The sequence below is a fragment of the Stylophora pistillata genome, chromosome 5, assembly GCF_964205215.1.
Source record: "Stylophora pistillata chromosome 5, jaStyPist1.2, whole genome shotgun sequence".
Taxonomy (NCBI): domain Eukaryota; kingdom Metazoa; phylum Cnidaria; class Anthozoa; order Scleractinia; family Pocilloporidae; genus Stylophora; species Stylophora pistillata.
The window spans coordinates 36,340,605-36,364,165 of record NC_142523.1 but is presented as its reverse complement, the minus strand read 5'-3'; the positions used below and the strand labels follow the sequence as shown (position 1 = coordinate 36,364,165).

At 39.5% G+C, this 23,561-nt stretch overlaps 3 protein-coding genes across 4 annotated transcripts; 1 reads left to right on the top strand and 2 right to left on the bottom strand.

Moving 5' to 3' along the window:
- Positions 1-1,265: 1,265 nt before the first annotated feature.
- On the top strand, positions 1,266-3,864 carry LOC148731730 (uncharacterized). Its single transcript, XM_088762032.1, has 5 exons — positions 1,266-1,365; positions 1,813-1,857; positions 2,255-2,440; positions 2,978-3,076; positions 3,646-3,864. Exons 1-5 carry the CDS (start codon positions 1,321-1,323, stop codon positions 3,754-3,756), a joined length of 486 nt encoding a protein of 161 aa, XP_088618158.1. The 5' UTR covers positions 1,266-1,320; the 3' UTR covers positions 3,757-3,864.
- Positions 3,865-6,186: 2,322 nt separating this feature from the next.
- LOC148731729 (uncharacterized) lies at positions 6,187-21,746 on the bottom strand. Of its 2 annotated transcripts, XM_088762010.1 has the most exons (7): positions 21,693-21,746; positions 18,086-18,247; positions 17,501-17,578; positions 17,255-17,321; positions 13,972-14,065; positions 8,263-12,080; positions 6,187-7,586 (listed from the first exon to the last, which is right to left on the bottom strand). In XM_088762010.1, the coding sequence occupies exons 2-6, from the start codon at positions 18,204-18,206 to the stop codon at positions 8,274-8,276; spliced, it is 4,167 nt and encodes a 1,388-aa protein (XP_088618136.1). In that variant the 5' UTR covers positions 18,207-18,247; positions 21,693-21,746; the 3' UTR covers positions 6,187-7,586; positions 8,263-8,273. The 2 variants fall into 2 exon arrangements, with proteins under 2 accessions (XP_088618136.1, XP_088618135.1); XM_088762009.1 differs by lacking the exons at positions 17,255-17,321; positions 17,501-17,578; positions 18,086-18,247; positions 21,693-21,746 and having other exon boundaries at positions 8,263-12,446; positions 13,972-14,611.
- LOC148731728 (uncharacterized) lies at positions 19,760-22,974 on the bottom strand. The gene is made up of 5 exons (XM_088761937.1): positions 22,910-22,974; positions 22,551-22,610; positions 22,014-22,079; positions 21,693-21,746; positions 19,760-19,830 (listed from the first exon to the last, which is right to left on the bottom strand). The coding sequence occupies exons 1-5, from the start codon at positions 22,959-22,961 to the stop codon at positions 19,760-19,762; spliced, it is 303 nt and encodes a 100-aa protein (XP_088618063.1). The 5' UTR covers positions 22,962-22,974.
- Between the last annotated feature and the right edge of the window lie 587 nt (positions 22,975-23,561).

Here is a 23,561-nt window from a genome sequence, read left to right as displayed (position 1 = left end):
TCCCAATAAATTTTTCTCAACTTGGGAGCGTAGCCTCACTACTGAATGATTCTTAACTAATTAAATCCAGCGGTTTTCAAAACTATGAAGCCGCAGAGTTCAAGGTTTTTTTTTTATCAGTAACGAAATTATACTGTATTATATTCGGAGGGAGCTCTGAATTAAGTTGTATTAAATGAATTCAATTGTTTTTCGTATGACAAATTTTCAGAACGATGTAAGCCATTGTGCTCACTTGGAAACCAGTTCCTCAGATCGATGAGAAACCACGGCGAAGCGAATTTGGCCGCGTGTATCCAGCCATCTTATGCCGAAGGCCATGGAAAACTCTATGTAAATAAAAAATTGTCAAATGTTCCAACGACCTTTGAAGAAAAACAATTTTCCAATCATACGTTGTCTTGAAATTGAAACAAGATCAACAAAAGATTGCTATGTTAGCTATCTAAGTGACTGTACAAGTCTGGTGCTATATTTGAATTAAAGAAACGTTTATCATTCGATGCTCCTGCGAATACATACTTTATCGTGCTGCAAACAGAGTAAGAAATCCTGTTTGTTTTGTTTGTTTTACCAGCCTTTTTTCATCGCCAAAAAAGGAAGCTTTGACTGACAAAATAACACACACTGTTAGCCTTTGTTATAAGACTTCTTAAACCTGTAATAGATACTTCACGGTGTATGACTTATTCTCTTAAAGCAGCAACAATTTAATGCAACCATGTTAGTTAAGCTGTGTTTGTAGACATAGACTGTAAACGTAGTTATTTGTCGTAGTGGAAGCATTAACAAATCGTCGAATAACCATTTTTCAGAAGTTTGGGTCAGAATAATTCCTCATTTTCCCCAACAAGGGATTATTGAAGTGCGTTCTGAGAAACATGCATGCCAATTTGAATTTCTCTCCATAACAAATGGTTTCTTTTGCATCATTTCTACAATTGTATTCACCATAAAAATATAAGGCAAGGATATAACTGAAATGTAATTGCGTTTGATAAATTTGCCGTGGCAATTAACATTCAGAGCGGAAATTGTTTATTCTTCTCAAAAAGAGAGCACATCAAAAATATTTCAGAATGGGTTCTGTTTTCTTTATTCCTTTCAACAAACAGCTAAGCAAATTTTGATTTCACAAATACAGTTTTCGTTTGAAAGATTTGTTTAAAGACTCTCACATTGTTAGTAATGTTGTAAAAGCTGCTACTCAGCCTCTGCGCCTCAAAACTATAAAACAGCTGACACAGCAGATCACAGCACTCAACTTCACCAAAAGTTCAGTGGGATCTGAGAGTTTCTGTTAGTCGTTTCATTGAAGTCATGAAGATTCTCGTCATTCTGAGTCTTTGCGCTACAGCTGCTTTGGTGAGTTTCACAACAACTTAAGAAATGATTTCAAGCCTTTTTCCTCATAAAGATGATTTATTTGCTTTTCACAAAGTTTTTCCATTAAGCGACAGGCACTTTCTTTCCTTCAGCGAGCGGAAAGTTTTGAAACAATCTATTAAGGCGTTATTGGAGTTTAATTTTTTTTGTGTTACTAGAAATGAATTTTTTTATGTTTTTACCGATGTTTCAACGATTCCAATTCTCTCCTCTTGGATTAAATGGATGTATGCGTCAGAAATAGAAGTGATAATTAAGAAAGAACTTATCTGATACAAGAAAAAGAATTGAAAACAATAATCGAGGCTGGTTTTTTAGTGTTTAGAGTCTACAGTCACCATGATAATACAGCCTTAGAAGTTGACACAAGGCAGTCTCTCGTGGAACTATTTTTACAGTCAAGATATCTTTTCTATCTTTCTCTAGGGATGCAGTAATCTTCCCAAACTGGCCGCTTGCAACATTGCTCCGGTAGGTGACTGAATGATGCTTGTGGTTCTCAGACTGTTTGGGTGGCTAGAAGTATCAGTAAGAGAAGAATCACATTCTGTAATATGATAGAAAAGAAAGAAATACTCAGTCTCAGCGTCAAGAGGATATTACGAGAAGGTTTAAAGGAAAAGGTGCCCCGGTGGACTGATAGATCAAAATTATTTTTAGGGAAGAGAGATTAGAATTTATTATATGATAATATGATAAGTTGTTTTGATTGATTCTTACTTATGATTTACTGGAGGACAAAAGCATAGATTACGTCACCGTTTACAGCATTTTGGTTTTTATCATATAAAACAAATACATTCCATGTCGTTGTCTCTCTGTTCAGCAGTGATCAAAGATGACGTCAATGTGCGGTTTTTCATTTCAGGGCGGAGGAGACTGTGGCTGCCAAGCCGGTTTGTCCTGTGCGTTGACCAAGAATATAATCTACAATGGACAGGTTATTCCTGTTAAACAGTGCATGCCGGAAGGAATGGACATTGAGGTGGAAGAGGTTGATCTGGATAACCAGTCTGCTGACGAACCAATGAGGAAAAAACGATTTCTTTTTAACGTAAGAATCTCAATTTTTTTCCGCGCTTAGAGAACCAAAATACTATAAGGGGGAGGGGAAGGGGGTGAGGGAGGTCGAGTGAGAGAGCAAAAGGGTAATATCCACCAATTTTACTTAAAAGTATGATGAACGTTCTGAACATACACCCCACATCCACATAGAACCCTGAGCCACCGGCATTGTTTCAGCCCTAAACTATACCCACCCACCCCTACTCAGTAATGGCACTGCTTCCTACGATGCCTCGATTCTCAAATTCATTTTCTTCAATTATCCAATACCGAGAGAAGAATTTCCCGTAAGGATGGGCTTCATTCTAAGGGCTACCTTTGGACACGCGGAATCTGTGTTCCCATGCCTTTTCACAAGCAATTTGATCTTCCTTGTCATCAAGTATCTCTTGATGGAATTGATGCTGGGAGTGTTATCCTCCCAAGGCAAATTCAACATTAGAGAAATAAGAAAAGGATTTTTTTAGCTGATCTTCTCAGTCCGAGGCGTATTTGTTTTTATTTACGCCATGTTGCATTTTCATAGAGGTGCAGTTCCGAGGGTGAATGTCAAGATAACTACTGCTGTGCGCTTGGTAAACGTTGCGCTCCAAAACTCGGAGAGTTCTTCACTTGTTTTTTTGTGGTTAGTAACAAAGTTCTCTTTATAAATGTTTTTGTGACTTTTTCGTAATGAATACTCGAAAATTGAAGTAAGATATTTTGCTTCACGATATAGAATCTTCTTTACTTGGTTTTAGTGACACTGTCAGTGTATTATAAGCTAAAGCCATATATTTTGCACAAGTTGTGACTACGCCGTGAAGATTACGGTCAAAATATTTGAAAAGTATTGGCACAGTACATTAGCGACAGAGGTCTCAGAAACTTTTCATTATTTATCTCCTTTGTGGTAATTTTGAATTTTGAGGGAGATCACATGATTTTTATGGAGAATGAGTCATCGCCAAGAAAGTATAAAGGGGGACTCAAGAAAATAGACTGCCAATTAACTGTCAATGGTAAAAGGGGTGGGGCATAAAGATGTTGTAAGGCGTTATGGGGGAATCAAGTGAATGTTATTTGGACACAACCAAAGTCCTCCAAGATCCCCCCGGTCCCCATATTTCATAAAAACAGTTAACATTGGTCCTTTCTGTATAATTTCTTTCCATGAGTGCGCTTCATATTTTTCCTCTTTTTTTTTTACCATAGAGCAAACATAACTGCGGTTGCGGTAATGGTTTGGCCTGCAAAGTAACAACCACGATCCGATTGCCTTTTGGGATCAAGATTCCCATCAAACAGTGTGTGAAGCCCGAGTGAACATGGCGCAGAACTGACATGATTCAAAATTGCAGATAAAGTAGTTTGAAATTTGTAGAGCAAAATCTGTAACAACAAAGTGAGGAATAAAAGCACATTGAAAACCTTAAACAATCTCTTTCCAAAATATGACTTTGTAAGCGGGTATTAGAGAGCGCCAAATAAGAGTCAGGTCCCTCACGGTCACGGTCAGTGTTGTCTGTATCAGAGAGGGTAGGGGAGGAGAAGGAAAGTGGATGGGGGGAGGGGAGCGTCAATTAGTGGGAAATTTGAGCTTCGTATGAAACCCTACTAGTCAGCGAATCTTAGCCTCGCTGTTATTCTTGTCTTGACTATGCATTCTCTCGTAAATTAAAATAAGAATATGGGTTGTATGAGGATAACTAACTTTACTTATACTTTTTCGAGTTCTCGCACCCGTTTCACAGTTGATTTTTAAAACTCGTACCGAGATTTTCTGTGTTCATCCACTGTTAGTGGCGCGGTTGAAGAGTTGAAGATAACTGATTTCAAGACTAAGATATTACCGTTTGCTCATAAAAAACTTGGAAAAATTAAAGAGCCCCATGTGAAGTCCATTTAAAATTTGACACAGTAATACTTACAAATGATGAATTGTTCTTTGTGTACATTGTGTATGTACACTGGTGTGTGCTATTATCTATGCATAAGACGTAGCTTCTGCCTGGGCTTGAATGAACGGATATTTGGAAGAAGTGTGATTCACATTTAGTAGAGTGACCTGTTCAGATCAAATACATCTAATTAAACATATTGTTTAGGTATATTATTTCTTTTTTTAAAAACCTTACCCTTGCTCAATTTTTGGCATATTAATGTACAGTTTTTCATTATCTGTTGACAATTTGCCATTTCCTTCCGATTTATTCTATTCGTTTTGATATATGAGCTCTTCCTCCCCAGGAAAATATCTGGTCCTCTTTTACTATCCCTCTGACTTGTAAGTATCATATTTTAGTAACATCTTTAATTAACAATTGGTTCATGCTTTAGCGTGCACTATCGAGTTATGGAGCACGCGGGAAGTTTCGAGAGCACGAAAGAAGCGTAAGAGTTGCCCGAGGCGATAGCCGAGGGCAACTCTAGCTTCTTGAGTGCTCTCCAAACTTCCCACGTGCTCCATAACTCGATAGTGCACAGCTGAAAGCATGAACCAACTGTTTTAGAACATAGCCGGTGGAATTGTGCATCAAATGCGACGCGAAAAACGGATAACAATATCAGTTGAAGCGAATCGTGACGGCGCTGATGCCGAGTCTGCTTTTCCTTTGTTTTTCACTTTTCCTGCCTCATTTAAGAACTCTAGCCCATGGGAAAAGGTCGAAACATTGTCTTCGTTTTCGGACTAGCAGGCCGAGTTTCTGTTTGTATCCATTATTGTCGCGAAATGTATTATTTTTCCCCGCACTAGCAATGGTCGCTCGCGCGAAAAAAAAAATTCTGGCGAAGTCGGATTTGCTGACGCTATCAGCGTGCACTATCGGGATTTTGAGCACGCTTACGTATAATGAATTTGATTGCGCAACTCTGCTAGCTATGTTCTAAAATAAATTAAAAGCATGTTGTACTTTGCCGCCTGCTTGCTATCCTCATAAATGACATAATTAGCCATCTCTCCACAACTGTTACAGTAATCATGACTGTCCCCAAGGGGACTGGTAATGAAAGGTTTCCTTTATTGTTATGACCCTAATGCTTGAACCAGCGTGACATTGTAGGGAGACATTAGATACCAAGAACTCCGAGCTGTCTGAAGGTTGAAAAGTTTCGATTAGTCTCAGCGAACAACTGGGCGGAAAAATAATTCATGGGCACCAGCCGCTGTTCGGGAAATGAGCCCATGCTCTTATCCAGATCCCAGTAACCAACGGAAATCGAACCTGTATGTGGATTTAAGGATCGGAGCTGACGGTAGGAGAGAATACTTCGCTGTTTGAAAAAGTGCCTTCAGTCTCTTTACCAGGGTGCCTGGCAAAATATGGATATATTTTGCTTTTATAGATTTGCTGACCTTCGAAGCTGGCCCTTTTTTTAAGTTGAACTAACTCCCCTTATCCCAGCGAATAAGAGATAACTCGTGAGTCCTACCCTAGTAATGTAATGTTCTGTTCAAAATAAATGTGCAAGAAAAGATTATGAAGACAAGGAAGGGGTGTGGTGGGGGAAGGATTTGGCCAACGCTGAACAAAATTTTACCTTTTTTGTTGGTAGTCTCGAATATTTCAATGCTAACCAGAAGGGTGATACTCGAAGGACAACGGCTGCATTTTCTCTAAAACTTTCCGGGTGTAAACTGCAGTAAATATATAGAAAGAAGTAAGAAGAATCGATATCAAGATCTTGGGAGTTAAAGTGTTTATGAAATGTACTACAACTGGATTATGTGCGAAGTAAATACAAAGGAACTCCTTTGTTACCGCATTTCATAATTTAATACAATGTATGCTCTAGGTTTTTCCAAAAGTACATTACTTCTAAAGTGGAAAGTGGTATAACGATTTAAGATGCATTTAAAAAAGGGGTATGTACAACTTGTGGCAAGTCAAAAACTTCAAAGGTAAAATATCCTTAGATTATTGGTAACACCAAAATTGAAACCTGGTACTTAGCTTATGCTTAAAGCTGTTCGGAAAATTATACCTTAAATTGTTGCTCGTGTCTGTGAAAATGACTCGATAATAAAACACATAAAGTTTCAGATTGATTATTTTACAAAAAGTTGCTGAATAATCCCAAGGGAGACCATGTAAATTTTGTTAAAATGTTTTGTCTTCATAATATGACTTCCGTATGGCCGTAATACTAGCTACTCAATATCCACAGACAATCTGTCATCTGGTTTTCATCAGTATAAATCCCCAAAACTGAATATAATGAAAGACCAAACAGAGTTTTGAACTGTACATACGTATTATTGATCGCTTTGTTTTTTTTTTGTCTTTGTTTTTTTTTTTCTAAGGCACACACATACATATACAATTTACATTACATTGGCTATACAAAAACGTGATACAACTAAGAAGAAAAAAAAACAACAATACATTACAATACAGAATAGATGAATAAAAGAAAGGAAAAAACAAGTAAAAGGAGTAAAAAATTACAGAATATCAATCAAAAGGCACCTACGAGTTACTTACAATCTTCATTATTACAGTAGAGCTTACGTATAGCTATAGATATATCGCTTCGAGTCTTTACCTCCTTTTTAAAGTATTGATTTTTCGAAGGGGAGAAGCAAAATTAGTGAAGAGCACATTTCTCTATTTGCCATTGCATTAACATTTTATTTTGGAATTCTTTCGAAATCGGTTTTTTCTCAAGACACTTACGACTGTGGACATACTGTTTCAAAAGAATAACAAATAAGTGTAGTCTGCGTCTTGGGTATTCTGATAATTGATAAAAGTCGGGTGTTTCATTAAAGGTAATTTGCTCATTAGAAAGTTCAATTTCGGTCTCGTTTACGCGGTTAAACCACCTTAACGCTTCATAATAAAAATATTTTTCTCGGAGCAATCCAGAAAAGTATGCTCTACTGAATCTGAACTAGGGCAAAAGGTACAAGTTGAACCATCCGTTAATCGAAATTCGTGCAGTTCTTTTTTGGTTACTATAATTGATCGCTTTGGTTGCAATTAAAGTCGCTCATTTAATCATTGCCTCGCAGCAGGTTGTTTAATACTTCCAGCCGCTGCTTAACGTTTAATTTGCGGTTTCCCTCTGTTAGTTCAATCTGCCATCGGTCGATGCCACACACCAGGGATCTAGTCATGTCTTCTCTGCACAGAAATTCACTCTGTAACGACCTAAAACAAAAATGAAAGAACTACGAGATATAGAGGCATATACAAATTTGAGTTTTTTCTTGAGTTCCTGTGAGGGACTCTAAACATGGGGATGGGGACCCTAGATGAATGAAGTAACCTGCCTAGGCGGTGTCGAAAAATAGCCCTCGTCTTCATACAATCTTACAACCCCGGAATCCCAGGGTGAGAGATTGTTGGCGTGCTTGCTCATGTAACATGAACGAAACACTGGGAGGATCACCCCACCTTGAAACGTTTATATGACAAACTGTCGGACAGACTAAGCAACCTGACAAGACAGGTTACCCCCCCTCATCATGTAAAGGTGACTAACATAAAATAAGAGATTATCTGGACAGGCGGGTCCCACCTTCCTGGGGTCCTTAACCTCCATGTAAACAGCCCCAACAAAATGAACCTAAGTCCCGTGCTTTATTCACGCAGTGACTCAACTCAAAACACATGTCCTTGGTTTTATTGGTCTCTTTGCATTATGCGCCTTCTATCTCGGCTGTTCGATCAAAGTGAAGTTTAAATAAAATAAAACTGAATTTGACCTCAGAGTAACTGAAAAAATGTACAAATCCTAATTCAAGAGTTGTCAATCTAAGGATAAAGTAATGATTAACATCTCACTTTTCTCGTTTTGATTCAACAAAATTAAAAGCGCACTCACGTTGAGAACATCTACATCTCGGTCAATTCAAGGTTCACGTCATCTCCAATGAGGACAAAAGGCGCCCAGTAATACGCTTTTCTAAACATTTCAGTTTCTCTCATGCACTTCGTGGCTTGATCGACAGCCTCACTGGCACTCCTCCCTTCAGCCATGGCTCCGTAAAAATATTCCATGAACATCGGAGTACCATGGTCGGCAATGGGCCACAGGGATACCAGAACGGATCGAGCACCGGCACCCAAGAACGCTCGTGCAATACCAACCACACCTTCGGCCACGACCTCTCCGCAGGCGCTGTGACAACAGCTTAACACAACCAGCCTTGCTCGCAGCCCAGCTTGCAAGACGTCTTCTATTCTCAGTAAATAGTCTTCCTCTTGAGCTTGACGAGTTGTCCTCTTGATGTTTGGTGCCAAAAAAATTTCTCCTGTTTCTTTTTTACCATGTGCTGCAATGTGAATTAGGGCAACTGAGGACATTCGCCTTAATACCTCGTACTTTGTCGCCTTCTCTCCAATAAGAGGAGCAATGCCGATGATTTCTCCAATCATCTTCACCTCTTTCCTTGCACCCGGAAGTTGACTCAGCAATTTCTCCTGATGAGTAACTTGTTTGTAACACGGATCCCCCACGAGCAGCGCACCGGTTTTAACATGAAATTCTTTCGGGCAGTCAGTGATTGATTTTAAAATGGATAAGGATGGAAGCACTCGAATCCTGAAAGATTCGCACAGATATCTTGAATTCGAATCCACCAATGCTGCGTAAGGCACCAAGCAGAGTGGACCTTCAGGAACAAATACAATCTCCTCCCCTTCCACCAAATCAGCGATAGGAGTAACTATGATATCATGGAGCTTCCTCAGGGCATTTGTCATCGAGTTTCGCAAGGAGTCCTCGTTCGCTCCTTTTCCATCTCGGCCCACTTCAGGTAACCTTATTTCCCATTCAACAGCAGCCCTTACACTGACTTGTGAGAGAGTAGCCTTATTCAGAGAGGTGATGTAGAATTCTAATTCATCCTGGTAAACAAAGTTGTTCACATGCTTCATTCTCGATCCGACGACTTTCCCATTCCGAATTACCCACGAAACAATGTAAGGTCCGGTTATTGCTAGAAAAACTGCATCTGATAAAACGTTTTTTACTGAAAGGCAATCAGAGCGTTTTCCAGAGCTCGACCGAGCGTAGGCTTGTACAAGGTTATACTTTGCATCCACCAAATCTCCTAGAGCCTGTGCACGTCCCTCCTCGGCAGCAAAAAGAGCTTTGACATCCTCACCCTGTCTCAAAAGAACGCGCCAAATACCCTTGTATGCTGTTTGGTAAACATTTCGGAACGAAATCTTCCATGCATCGTGAGTCAGAAGACCAGCCAGAAGCTCATTAAAAACCTCCACACTGGAAACAAAATAGTCCAGGGCCAATTGGAGACATCCCTGCCCTTCATAATTGAGAGCAAGATTACATTGAGTCCTGGCCATATCAAGCATTTGCCCTTCTTCTCTGGCAATTTCTAGAGTGGTTTTATGGTACTCGATGGCTGTTATGAACTGTCCTAGACCATGATAAGCATTGCCAAGATTTCCATGACTACTTCCTTCTCCAGCCTTATCTCCCACTCCTTTGGCAATTTCTAGGTGACGTTTATGGTACTCGATGGCTGTTTTGAACTGTCCTAGACCATGATAAGCATTGCCAAGATTTCCATAACTCCCTCCTTCTCCAGCCTTGTCTCCCACTTCTTTGGCAATTTCTAGGGGACGTTTATGGTACTCGATGGTTGTTTTGAACTGTCCTAGACCATGATAAGCATTGCCAAGATTTCCATAACTCCTTCCTTCTCCAGCCTTGTCTCCCACTTCTTTGGCAATTTCTAGGTGACGTTTATGGTACTCGATGGCTGTTTTGAACTGTCCTAGACCACGATAAGCATTGCCAAGATTTGCATAACTCCTTCCTTCTCCAACCTTGTCTCCCACTTCTTTGGCAATTTCTAGGTGACGTTTATGGTACTCGATGGCTGTTTTGAACTGTCCTAGACCACGATAAGCATTGCCAAGATTTGCATAACTCCTTCCTTCTCCATCCTTGTCTCCCACTTCTTTGGCAATTTCTAGGTCACGTTTATGGTACTCGATGGCTGTTTTGAACTGTCCTAGACCATGATAAGCATTGCCAAGATTTCCATAACTCCTTCCTTCTCCAGCCTTGTCTCCCACCTCTTTGGCAATTTCTAGGTGACGTTTATGGTACTCGATGGCTGTTTTGAACTGTCCTAGACCACGATAAGCATTGCCAAGATTTCCATAACTCCCTCCTTCTCCAGCCTTGTCTCCGACTTCTTTGGCAATTTCTAGGTGACGTTTATGGTACTCGATGGCTGTTTTGAACTGTCCTAGACCACGATAAGCATTGCCAAGATTTGCATAACTCCCTCCTTCTCCAGCCTTGTCTCCCACTTCTTTGGCAATTTCTAGGTCACGTTTATGGTACTCGATGGCTGTTTTGAACTGTCCTAGACCATGATAAGCATTGCCAAGATTTCCATAACTCCTTCCTTCTCCAGCCTTGTCTCCCAGTTCTTTGGCAATTTCTAGGTGACGTTTATGGTACTCGATGGCTGTTTTGAACTGTCCTAGACCACGATAAGCATTGCCAAGATTTCCATAACTCCTTCCTTCTCCAACCTTGTCTCCCACTTCTTTGGCAATTTCTAGGTGACGTTTATGGTACTCGATGGCTGTTTTGAACTGTCCTAGACCACGATAAGCATTGCCAAGATTTGCATAACTCCTTCCTTCTCCAGCCTTGTCTCCCACTTCTTTGGCAATTTCTAGGTCACGTTTATGGTACTCGATGGCTGTTTTGAACTGTCCTAGACCATGATAAGCATTGCCAAGATTTGCATAACTCCTTCCTTCTCCAGCCTTGTCTCCCACTTCTTTGGCAATTTCTAGGTGACGTTTATGGTACTCGATGGCTGTTTTGAACTGTCCTAGACCATGATAAGCATTGCCAAGATTTCCATAACTCCTTCCTTCTCCAGCCTTGTCTCCCACTTCTTTGGCAATTTCTAGGTGACGTTTATGGTACTCGATGGCTGTTTTGAACTGTCCTAGACCATGATAAGCATTGCCAAGATTTGCATAACTCCTTCCTTCTCCAGCCTTGTCTCCCACTTCTTGGGCAATTTCTAGGTCACGTTTATGGTACTCGATGGCTGTTTTGAACTGTCCTAGACGATTATAAGCATTGCCAAGATTTGCATAACTCCTTCCTTCTCCAACCTTGTCTCCCACTTCTTTGGCAATTTCTAGGTCACGTTTATGGTACTCGATGGCTGTTTTGAACTGTCCTAGACCATGATAAGCATTGCCAAGATTTCCATAACTCCTTCCTTCTCCAGCCTTGTCTCCCACCTCTTTGGCAATTTCTAGGTGACGTTTATGGTACTCGATGGCTGTTTTGAACTGTCCTAGACCATGATAAGCATTGCCAAGATTTGCATAACTCCTTCCTTCTCCAGCCTTGTCTCCCACTTCTTTGGCAATTTCTAGGTGACGTTTATGGTACTCGATGGCTGTTTTGAACTGTCCTAGACCATGATAAGCATTGCCAAGATTTGCATAACTCCTTCCTTCTCCAGCCTTGTCTCCCACTTCTTTGGCAATTTCTAGGTCACGTTTATGGTACTCGATGGCTGTTTTGAACTGTCCTAGACGATTATAAGCATTGCCAAGATTTGCATAACTCCTTCCTTCTCCAACCTTGTCTCCCACTTCTTTGGCAATTTCTAGGTCACGTTTATGGTACTCGATGGCTGTTTTGAACTGTCCTAGACCATGATAAGCATTGCCAAGATTTGCATAACTCCTTCCTTCTCCAGCCTTGTCTCCCACTTCTTTGGCAATTTCTAGGTGACGTTTATGGTACTCGATGGCTGTTTTGAACTGTCCTAGACCATGATAAGCATTGCCAAGATTTCCATAACTCCTTCCTTCTCCAGCCTTGTCTCCCACTTCTTTGGCAATTTCTAGGTCACGTTTATGGTACTCGATGGCTGTTTTGAACTGTCCTAGACAATCATAAGCATTGCCAAGATTTTCAAAACTCCTTCCTTCCCTGGCATTGTCTTTCACTCGTCTGGCCATGCGTTCTACTGCGTGGTTTAAGTCTTCCTAAGGGTTTGGAAATGTGTCGCAAACTTTTATTATACTATTATTCGAACACTTAGTCTTAGTTCCGAATGAAGGTCTTGCATTAAAGGCCAGAGACAACTAGTTTCCTCGTTAGACCTTCGTGATTGGTCTATGAGATACACTAGCAGAAAGATTTTATGAATTCATCGTTCGATGTGGATTTTTGATTAACATGTCGTCTTTGTCAAAGTGATTAAGCGCTAAAAAATGAGGTGATGGAAGGGCAGGCTTATGTCCAACTCATTGGAATATGCCAATTTATATTCATTAGAACGTAAGTATATTTTACAAGACTTCGGCCCTAAGGCTAATCACTTTTTGATGTTCTGGGTGGGAGTAATGTCATCTTGAACAGCTTGAAGATAACTTTTGTCTATGGAAGCGACTAAGAAAAACGGAAATTATGTCAGTGTGGATGTCTGACGAAACAGAGAAACTATTTATCACTGAGATTGAATGTGACTTCGGAAGGATCGACAAGTGTTAGGTGCTAGACAGCTCCTGAATTGTTCCTCTCTGTCCCCTCGTTTTCTTCTATGTGTGCCAATACTCTTCCAGCAAGGCGGCAAACAATCTTAGTTTATAATAGAATTATGATACCACTAAAAACTGGTTCTCAAGTGCCTGGTTGGCCTTTCATTTCAAATACTAGAAGTTTTAAGTCACGTGAAAAATACACACTGACGATTTAAATCGATAGAAAGGGTTGACGTATGAAATAATCTCTGACTAAAAATAACTGTTGTAGCTATTTAACCATCATAATTTCATATTGAGTAGTAATAAATGCCTAAAAAGCTTTTTCAGATCGACAAAAAAGACCAAAAAGCACTTTGAAACTTTGATTTTTTTTCAAAATGGTGACAACTTTGCCTGCAGAAATAGAACCGATGAGATCGAATCTATCTTGCTCTAGGTGTGAGGCAAATCTCCCCTACGACCTGAAAGGTTTATGACTTTGCGAATACAATCCGAGAGTTATCGGAATCATCATCAAATAGTTAGTTGAACCTTTTTTATAAAACATATTAACTATTAACAGCAATGTGCGCTCGTCCGAGGCACTCCTGAGGTGAGCAGACTCGGTTACCAAGTTGCTTCTGTCATAGAAATTGAATTCATAGGAATGTGACATTTAGAACTTAAAAATGATGAGCGAGTTATCGAAAGGTCATTCAAAATTACTATCGCTCATTTTTATTCTTAATAATTTGTCCAAAGCCCTCGGTACACCTTGAATTGGGAGAGAAAAATAATACAAGGTCCCTAGGGCATACTTAACCGCTAATATTTTGCACCTAATAGACGAATGATGAATCGCCATCCAATGCTGGCTACTACATGTCCCTGCGATCGTAACGACACAGCGATGTAATTGGTTGGTTTACGTTACCAAATCTGGTTGAAACATGTGAACTCGAGATGCTCCTTTTAACCTCTTTAAAGTTTTTGGTCGCCTAACATAATTTTTAAAAAACAGTTATCAAGGGATTCTCAAGTTTACCTTTTCTTGCTGTGGCTTTATCTCTCCGGATGCGATTGTCTCACCAACACACTTGTTTAGTAGATGACGCAATCTTTCGCTATTATCGTCCATCTTCATATCGTTAAGTTAAATGAAACTGCTGAGAGGAAGGGTGGAAGGCTCAAGGTTTGTTTCATCCAGTGTTTTGGCGAATGCCAATTATAGACTGCAAGACGTCTTTATGTTCTAGCTTTAAAGTGCATTTTTGGCTGTTGAAAACTCGCTGAAACCACGTCGCAACAAAAATTTGAATCACCTTTAAGACAAAATTGTCAATGATAACTGTAGTTACTTTGCATTTCACATAGTCATTTATTCCTTGTGCAATTCGTTTAAGTGATCCACTTTTCAGCTTTTCTTATTGTTCGCTTTGCCACTTTGTCTGCCTCTTAATTGTTATTTTATACTCATTGACATTAATTTGAACCAGGGATAAATTGTGTCAATTCACTTCGAGAGAAATCTGCACAAAGGAGCAGGGATTACCAACAAATGCTTTCTAAATATCACTTAGTATAAAGCAATGTACGGATATCGTACCCTTTTGACCAAGAAAGGAGAAGCGTTTTGCCCCAAATGCACTCAAGATCATTGGAAATGTGTGATCGCTAGGTTCTGATTTAAGATAAATTGACAGTTTGTGACATGTAGACAGGCAAGGAATAAATATTTAAATGCTTGAGTAGAAATGGAATGATTGATCTTTTAAGATGAGAACTTGCCAAGGCAAGGTGAATTACATCTTAGCAGAAATTTACACAACAGGAACGTTTTTAATAAGCTCAAAAAGGCTGAAGAACTATATATAAGTATTTCGTGATGTTTTGACGGGATAAAAGAAAAGGGCATCTAAGAATTACAAGAGGTTTCAAATTTGTTTTGTATATAAGGAAGTAAGGGGCCACCAGTTTGATGCAAATGGCATACATTTTAAGAGTTATGGAGCAAGCTCTGGGGGACAGCGAGAGAATTAGGGCTTTAATCGTTACACAGACTAACAACTGACGAAAAGATAGAACTGTGACAGCAATAGACAAACAGCGAATGAGTGCTGATTAAGATGGAATTAGAACTGGCAGTTTCAGAGGGGAAGGAAAACAGCTTGGAAGATTTTTATTTTAATTGACATTCCTAAACCATAGTTAGAGATGGAGAAAAGCTGTGAAAACACAAGAACTACAGGGAGAATGCCAAGCAGATTAAAATATTTTAACCTCAACTGAGGCCAGCATCAAAGCGTGTTCTCAATCCAAAGAGAACCTTTAATTTAGATGGAAAATGAAATGAGTATTACACGAATGTGGAAATAGTAAGACATTAAGATCCACCACTTGTCAGTGCTGGGTGACGAGGTTACATGTGACTAAGATGTATTTGGCTAGGGAGGGCGCGATACTTTCCTCGCGGCCTGTTTGCCATTTGAGAGTTTTGTTTTGTATGTTTGCAAAAAAAAACTCAAAAACTGGAGCCTGTTTGTGAGATTGTTGACAAATTGGTATCGATTGTTCATGCCAGGACAATGGATAATGTATCGTTTTTCCTGTGCAAAGCGGGTGTGCAAGATGTCAATAGCTGACAAAAAACGTGAAACGGCGCAAGATAAAGCTCGGGTATTGCTTTTAGCTGGATAATCTGTTATACTTGAGCCCCTGGCGATGAGGAGAGCGCGATTAGTCTGTTAGGCATTATAGCAGTAGATATGCAGCCGATAATTACCTCAAAGTCGTAATCAGAGCTTAGCGACAGGTATTGTTTCTGGTTGAAAGGGTTAACATATTTTGCTGAAGGAAAAGGCAATCTTCAGTCTACCGCCATACATCGTCGAGAATCTATCAATAGTTCTACCGTACATGCAGAAAGTCATGAGGATGTTTATAGCAGAGGGCCATGACCACATCAAAGCTAATAAAAGAACCGTCGGAGTATCAGTATTAACGCTAAGCTTTATTGGAGCAAGGAGGGGTAAGAGCGAGGAGAGCAGGTGGATTTACGAGCCAAAGCCTAGGCGAGTCTTAGCGGTGGAATATCCAGATGGAAGAAGAGGCTGTTGTTTGGGCCTTTGACATCTAAAGTAGTTTCCTACCGGGGCTAACAACATAAGAGCATATCCCTTGTCGCAAAGCTGTCAAAGAGGTCTTTGGACCCAAATCTAAACTATCGGTCAGAATGGAAAGGTTGGTGTTACGTTTGATGCACTTCAAGGCATGATTCTTGTAGGACCGAAATGATTAGGTCATTAGAATTGGCTCAAATTGGCTCTTTAACTTTTAAACACCAAGTGTTCCACGTGTCGACAATACTACCGTGTGACATGAGTTCGGCTACTTCCTATACGTCCCTGAAAATTGAACGAGCAGAGAATCTATCATTGCAAGAGAAATTGTAGCCTTCAATAAATGGAAAGTGAGTCTTGTAAACAGTATCAGTGCTCAAAAGAAATGAGTGCACGCTAAGTTCAGCCATATTTATGGCAATCAGACCTAACCTCTGACACAGAGGTCGATACCGCATGCCTCTTCACGTGCTGGCCCTGTAAAGCTGTTTTATGACAGGAGGATTTCAACAAAGAAGCCAGAATCTGAATGAGGGGACGAGTACCGCGATGAAAGCGATCAGGAAAGACAGACAGACCACAATTCAATAGATTAGTGAGTTGAACAGCAACATCGAAGTGCAGAGTTAAAAAAAGAACATCTGCAGAGTCAAGATTGGCAACAGTGGAAAAAAGTGCTTAATGGGCCAGAGCGAGAGAGAATGAACAAAGCATTCAAGTCATGACTCTGCGTAACCAAAATTTTCCTTCAAGTGCAATTGCATTTTTATAGAGTTTGTATATCGATTACCCTTTGAAACAGCTGGATTTAGACATTTTAGTTTTAACTGATTTTGTTAATTATTCAGCACCATAGCATCTGCCTCAAAACGAAGGCAGATGTAGTGACCATAAATGATGGATAGTATGCTCATCGTCTCTTTCCGAGACCTGACGAGTTAAGAAGGCAAATAGAATAACATAGAAAAAATGGTCTCGCTTTAAGTGACCATTTAATACATGTGGAGGACAATGCAAAAAAGGCCCTTGGGACTCATTCAGAGGTGACCACGACCGCTTAGTAAAAGTGAAATTAAAGTAATTAAGGGGAAACAAATTAGTACTTTGACAACTGTCCGACTAATACAGGGTGATCGCTTAATACAGGTCTGACTGTTGTTTGAAGCACTTTTTACATCTTTTATACGAATGAATTTCTCAAAGGATATAGCTAGTCCTTTCTGACACCAGATCTTTGCTTCATCATACAACTTAAGCTGTACACAAGCTTCAGCTCCTATAAAAACAATGTTTGGTGGGAAATAGTTAAGTGCCTTTATTGAGAAGACAAAAGATTGGCATTTTCAATACACAAAAGATTTTTTCCAATGTGTGACCACGTAGATATGAGCCGAGAAATTTTATGTCAACGTAGCCAGAGCTTTTCTACTGAGTGGCGGCTAAAGCAAAACTTACCTTTCTTAAGGGCCTTGGTGAAAGTTGGCTCCAATTGAACGGCAACCGAGGCATCAACCAGGCTGTTTTCAAAGTTTTCTAAGAGAGGGATATCATACCATAGTAAAAAGAGTATCCGATTCGCTTTTAAACTAGCCTGTTTAGAACTATTTTGAGTTTTTTTTCGCGGCTGAGTGATAAGAAAACCTGCACAATCATTTCACCTCCGATATTGAGATAAGAAGGGGAACTGGAGAGGAGGAAGAAGAGAATACACGCGGGAATTGACGGTGTTAACGGGATTGACTTATTTATTTCACCCCTATTTTTAACATTACGACCTACAACTTGTTCTTCCCTAACCTCCAAACGTTGAACAAGAGTCGTGAGTGATATGAAGCTCTCTTCGGGGCTTTTAGGCTAATAAAAAATGCAAGATACGGATTCTTTGTCTTAAGTAGTCATTATATTACTGGATATTCTGCAACTTGTTTGGAGTCATCAATAAACGTTCAGAAAAATGAGCCTAAAATGGGACCACATAACCCTTTTTGAAGATGAACTTTTAAAGTGAACTACAAATTTTTTAACATTCAAATTCCATACCTAAATGGAAATGTGCCGCTGCCCTGTTACTGTAGAGTTTGGCTGTCAGCCGATTATCTTTGCAGTTTAGTTGAAGTCCCTCGGTGTAGAGTTCTATTGCACCATGATAATGTCCCTGCATGTATTCTTTGTTACCTTGCTGAAGACAGTCCTTTCCTATCACTAAAAATGCCGGAAAACGGAAACGTTACTCGATATGACCACTAACTTGCAACACCTAGGATACCCAGTAAAGTCATTCTCATGTCCAAAACTATACAAGTCCATTCACTGAGTGTTCATTTCTCATATTTTTTCAAATGAAACATGGGATTTACGATTTTGAGAAAATTTTGAGCAAGTGGATCAAGGAAAGATCCACAATGACAACAACGATAAAACAGCCTCAACAAGAAAACCAAAGACTTAACAACAGCTTATGGCAACAAAAGTAAATAACTGGTTTAAAGAGCGGGGAAACACAAACAACAAAGGCGCGATAGGTTAGATTTATTTGACATTTGATTGGCAAGTCCGTGACGACATTTTGAAAACAATCGTTAAATAAACTCAAACAAAACAAGAGAGGTTTTGGGATTATATTTTACATTAATGTACGTTGCCGTTCATAACATTCCATAACTAACAATTATTCCACGAGCGCGCGTTTGATATGAGATGATAGATATCAAACAAGGCGCGTAGCGCCGAGTTGGCTATAATCATCTCATATCCAACAAGAGCGAGTGGAACAATTTTTGTATTAAAAACGTTAAATTAAGTTATTAAATTTTATTAAATTTTGTTAAATTTTTAGCTCCCTTTTAATTTTAAGCTGACACGTACGCTTGCCATATTTGTAGATTATGGTATATTGGCTGATATACCATAATGGCTAAGCCAATAAAAAGTCTTCAATTGCATTATCCAATGATCTAGTTTTTAATAATTTGAGTTGTAATATAACCAAAGGAAAGCGCGCGCTCTGATTGGCCAATTCTGTGTCGACCATTTGCCCATGGATATGCGTTGCTGACATGAAGAAACGCGATGACTGTTTTACGCACGCTTTTTTTTCTGGTCACGTAATATTTGTTACATAAATAGGAACTCTTTTGCTACAATGTATCGTTGTCAGGCTATAAAACAAATGGTAAACACCAAAGCGTACGCTATTGAGTTATGCATGCCATGAGAAGGTTTGCTAAGCACTCAAGAAGCCAAAGTCCCTCTCGGCTATCACCCAGCGCGACCCTTACGCTTCTTTAGTACCTAAACACCTCCCACCTGCATCCATTACTCAAAATTAAACGCTGTGGTGTTAACCATTCAATAATTTTCAAGATGAACGGCTCACTTTTTCAATTTACAATTTTTAAAGGTTACCTATTTGTTTCTTTGGGCTACAGAGACCACCTTTTTTTTTTTCCGTACGACGATAGTAATAAGATTTCCTCCCAAAACAATTAACATTTGACTTCGTTTTGTTTGACAAAATTGAAAACTTTGTACTAAATCAGTTCGAACTCTTAATCCATTTTTTGCAACGTTCCCACAATTTCTCACAGCGATGACTTACTGATAAGAAAGATTATCACATCGACAAGTTTGTTAAAAACCATAGTTACGGATATTCGCGGCCGTAAAATTACAAGGTGGGAACAAGATTAATTTCAGCCTTGCGTGACAGACGCTTTAGTATGTAACATCTACACTAGTACCAGATTGCCTCCCGTCTTCAACGTCTTCGTCAAAGAATGTTTGACCTACCGGTATAAATGATTGAATTTTTCTCTTTCAAGTCCACAGTGAAGCTCAATTTTACCCTAGATTTTTCTTTAAACTTAAATGTGTCCGAAAATGCCAAGAAAAACAGACGCCTCCGCTAGCTTACGGAATGTGGTGTTGTAAACCATTTCGCCATGTGGAATGGATGAGAATTTGAAACGACAGCAAGGATAAAAACCAGTCTGTCGTCGTTAGCTATGCAAGGGTAGCTTATTGTCTTGATTCCTGATCAATCACGGTGCTAACTGCAAAAGTGTGCTTGGAATTCCGGCGTTAACCACAGGGTACCTAATTAGACTGTGTCGTGACGTAACTGCCGATGTTGCGATTTTCACAAAGTTCAGCCTGGTTTTTTCGTGGGAAAATAGAAAGCCCTAAACTAAATATTATATCCTCGAAAACAACACTATTTTCACTTATCACGAGCTTAGCCTGAACCGATTGTAAGTTACACTGCATGTAGAAAATGATAATTGAAAATTTGCTACAAAATGCGATATTTGGATTTTGAAATATTGGTAATTTTCAAGAGTTTTTGTGAGCTCCAGATTAAATGAAATGGTCCCGTTTTTTACTAAAACCATGCCGGTATCCTTCCTATACAAATTTATAAAATTGATATGAGCTTGCTTTCTTTAGCACTTTTCATAAACAAAGCTCATTTGCCTCTACTGGGGCACTGATTTCCGCCATTTTACGGCTACCGACGCTCGTTTCAGTTTTCGTGAATTTTCTACGATAAAGATGCAAGTCTAAAAAAAAAAAAAAAAATGCCACGTTTGTATGTTCACTACAAGGTATCTCTGGGCAAAATTTGAAGGTTTTCAATTTTTCGACCATGTGCCACATTTTTCGATTTCCACTCGGTCAATTCACAAAGTCGCTGGTAAATGGCCACTAGTGGGCAAAATGGCAAAACAGCTACTGGTGGCCAGAAGGACAAAGCGGTCACTTGTGGCTAAAATGGCGAAAGAGCCACTTGTGGCCAAAATTGCAAAACGGCCGCTTGTCAGCAAGATTCGTAAAGGGCCACTTTTGGCTAAAATGACTAAACAGCCGCCAGCGGCCAAAATCATCGAAAACGGCCACTAGTGGCTAAAATCTCAAAACGGCCACTAGTGGCTAAAATCTCAAAACGGCCACTAATAACCAAAATCTTAAAGACATCCGCCAGTGGCGAAAATGGCAAGACAGCAACTAGTGGGGACTGACCAAAGCTGCAAAACGGCCACTAGTGGCCAAAATTGCAAAACAGCCACCAGTGACCAAAATTGCAAAACAGCCATCAGTGGCTAAAATCGGAAAACGGCCACTAGTGGCCAAAATCCCAAAACGGCAACTAGTGGTTAAAATCCCAAAAAGGAAAGAGGTGGCTAAGATGGCGCAACGGCAACTAGTGCCCGAAATGGCAAAACGGCCACTAGTGACGAAAATTCCAAAACGGCTACTAGTGGCCAAAATGGCAAAACGACCTCTGGTGGCCAAATTTCGAAAACGATCACTAGTGGCTAAAATATCAAAATGGTTACTAACGGCCAAAATTTCAAAACAGCCACTAGTGGCCAAAATTACTAAACAGCCACTATAGGCAAAAATTGCCAAAAGGCCATTAATGGCCAAAATCCCTAAAGGGCCACTATAATAGCCAAAATCCCAAAACGGCAACTAGTGGTTAAAACGTTATGTGATATTTTGTAAGCCTTGGCTTGCGCTTACATTGCTTTGGTTTTGGTTTAACAACACTTAAATGAAAAGCGCTTTTAAAGCAGCGGTTTAACTGTAATTGTTAATTGGATGTCTGATTTAACGTTTAGTTCAACGCACTGGTTGTCTCACTTACCAACTAAGGGGTCTTCGTCTGGATCCACATCTTGATCACCTGAACTGTCGTTCTCTGAAATCATAGCAACGATATATAAGATATAATTTGCGTGTGATACAAGTCAACTTATTTTCGACTTAGGGACCCTTAATGGGTGCGCAATTCATGGAATATACAGTTTGATTTCCATGCACGTTGATAACCCCACTGATTGGACTAACAAGGTATCAATTTGATTGAATCGATATAACTGACCCTGTTTGTGGACAGGTTAAACTCTTCCTCATCGAGTTTGTGTCAATGGCACACGCTAAAAGCTGATCACGATCATTTTCTCACCTGACGAATTGTTGACGGCAAAGTCCTCGTTTCCTTCAGCAGCGTCAACTTGTGCCTCTTTAAGAACTAAAATGAAAGGGGTGATGATAACAGCAAAAACAATTATAATTTTTAACGGTCCTTTGTATCTTACTCTTTTATCTCCTGCCTTTTACCCTTCTGTTGAGAAGAATCTGCCCTAAGTAAGTAATTCAGTTTCCGAGAGTCAATCGTTTAACTTAACTCGGTTAAACATCGATCTTGCAGAGTCCCAATCAACATTTTAGCTCAGTAAACGATGTTCAGAATATAATTGCTTGCATCACCAATTCTCGTCGCCGATCTTTTAAGCCGCTCCCTGTTAGTTTGGTTCCTAAATGCTTTTTTATTTTGTATTTTTTATGGATCTCGCCATAGTCTTGGTGCAAAAAAACCTTGGTGATAAGCGCCACCAATCTTTTGCAGAAGAAATTTCTTTGTATACCAGGCCGATATTTCTTTTCTATACCAGGCTTACCCTCCGTCAGTTAAGACTTCAATAATTTCACCGAGTTTTACCTTCCACAGACGTATTGCTTGAATCCAGGTTTTTGTCACCGAAAGTAGCCTTACTTTTGTCTGTTAAAGAAATGACAAAGAAAAGACTTTCACTGATCGTCTTTTTTTTTTTTTATCGCATATTGTGTGTTCTGTAATTCCCTATTGAGCTGATTCTCTTTATCGTGATCAATAAATTTTCTTTTGATCACAGGTGCGATTCTTGGACGAAACCAATGATCGCGCAATTGACGACTGGTGTATTCGACGGTCGCGATACAGAGACTACTCGTTATGCTCATCATAGCTGACAAATGACGGTTGGAGTTGTGTCATTTTAATTATGTTTAAAATCTGACAAAGTCTAATTTTTTCCTCACCTGAGAAACTGCTGTCGACGTCAGCAACGGCCAGGTTTCCATCAGCTGCCATATTGGTCTCTTCGTCAACTGAATATAAACTAACAGTTAATTAAAACAGGCGCGATCTGGGGTGATTTTCATTTTTTCACCCCCTGATACATTCCAGGATTTTCCCCATAAAGTCACAATATTTAAGTATAAAATAGCTTAAAATACTGAAAAAAATCAAATTGCACGGTGATGGTGCAACGTTTGAGCTGTGAAGAAAATTTACCCATTATTTTAATTTATTATTTTTTCACTCGAAAGTTCAACCTCTGTCGCAACATTTCCAAATAACCCTTGCCATTCTCAGGTCTTTTTGTACAAATTTTGTTGATTCATGTACTTCTTTTGACGATTCACGGCCCATAGTCGCTTAACCAAATAAACTCACGACACAGTGTCAGAAAAATCTTCAAATTTGTTGGATATAACAAGGCCTTAAAACCTTGGTTTGAAGGTTGGAAAACTCTACGGAAAAATTGCATGATAGGAACATTCCAAGTTATTTTTCCTTGTTTTAAACAGAAACTGTGCCAAGTCTCACTCAATTTTGGAGCTTCCTAGATAATTTCCCGCAGATTTAAGCTTACACACATTAGTAGTTTACAATATCTCTTACTTATAC

Excerpts from the sequence above, each read along its gene's own strand:
- LOC148731730 (XM_088762032.1), top strand. The coding sequence starts at position 1,321 with ATGAAGATTCTCGTCATTCTGAGTCTTTGCGCTACAGCTGCTTTG. Across the intron at positions 2,441-2,977 it reads AAAAACGATTTCTTTTTAAC|AGGTGCAGTTCCGAGGGTGA; the intron begins GTAAGAATCTCA and ends GCATTTTCATAG. Across the intron at positions 3,077-3,645 it reads TCTTCACTTGTTTTTTTGTG|AGCAAACATAACTGCGGTTG; the intron begins GTTAGTAACAAA and ends TTTTTACCATAG.
- LOC148731729 (XM_088762009.1), bottom strand. The coding sequence starts at position 14,070 with ATGAAGATGGACGATAATAGCGAAAGATTGCGTCATCTACTAAACAAG. Across the intron at positions 12,447-13,971 it reads TAAAGCCACAGCAAGAAAAG|GAAGACTTAAACCACGCAGT; the intron begins GTAAACTTGAGA and ends CCAAACCCTTAG.
- LOC148731728 (XM_088761937.1), bottom strand. The coding sequence starts at position 22,961 with ATGGCAGCTGATGGAAACCTGGCCGTTGCTGACGTCGACAGCAGTTTC. Across the intron at positions 22,611-22,909 it reads CGTCGACAGCAGTTTCTCAG|ACAAAAGTAAGGCTACTTTC; the intron begins GTGAGGAAAAAA and ends TTTCTTTAACAG. Across the intron at positions 21,747-22,013 it reads TGCCGTCAACAATTCGTCAG|AGAACGACAGTTCAGGTGAT; the intron begins GTGAGAAAATGA and ends CTATGATTTCAG.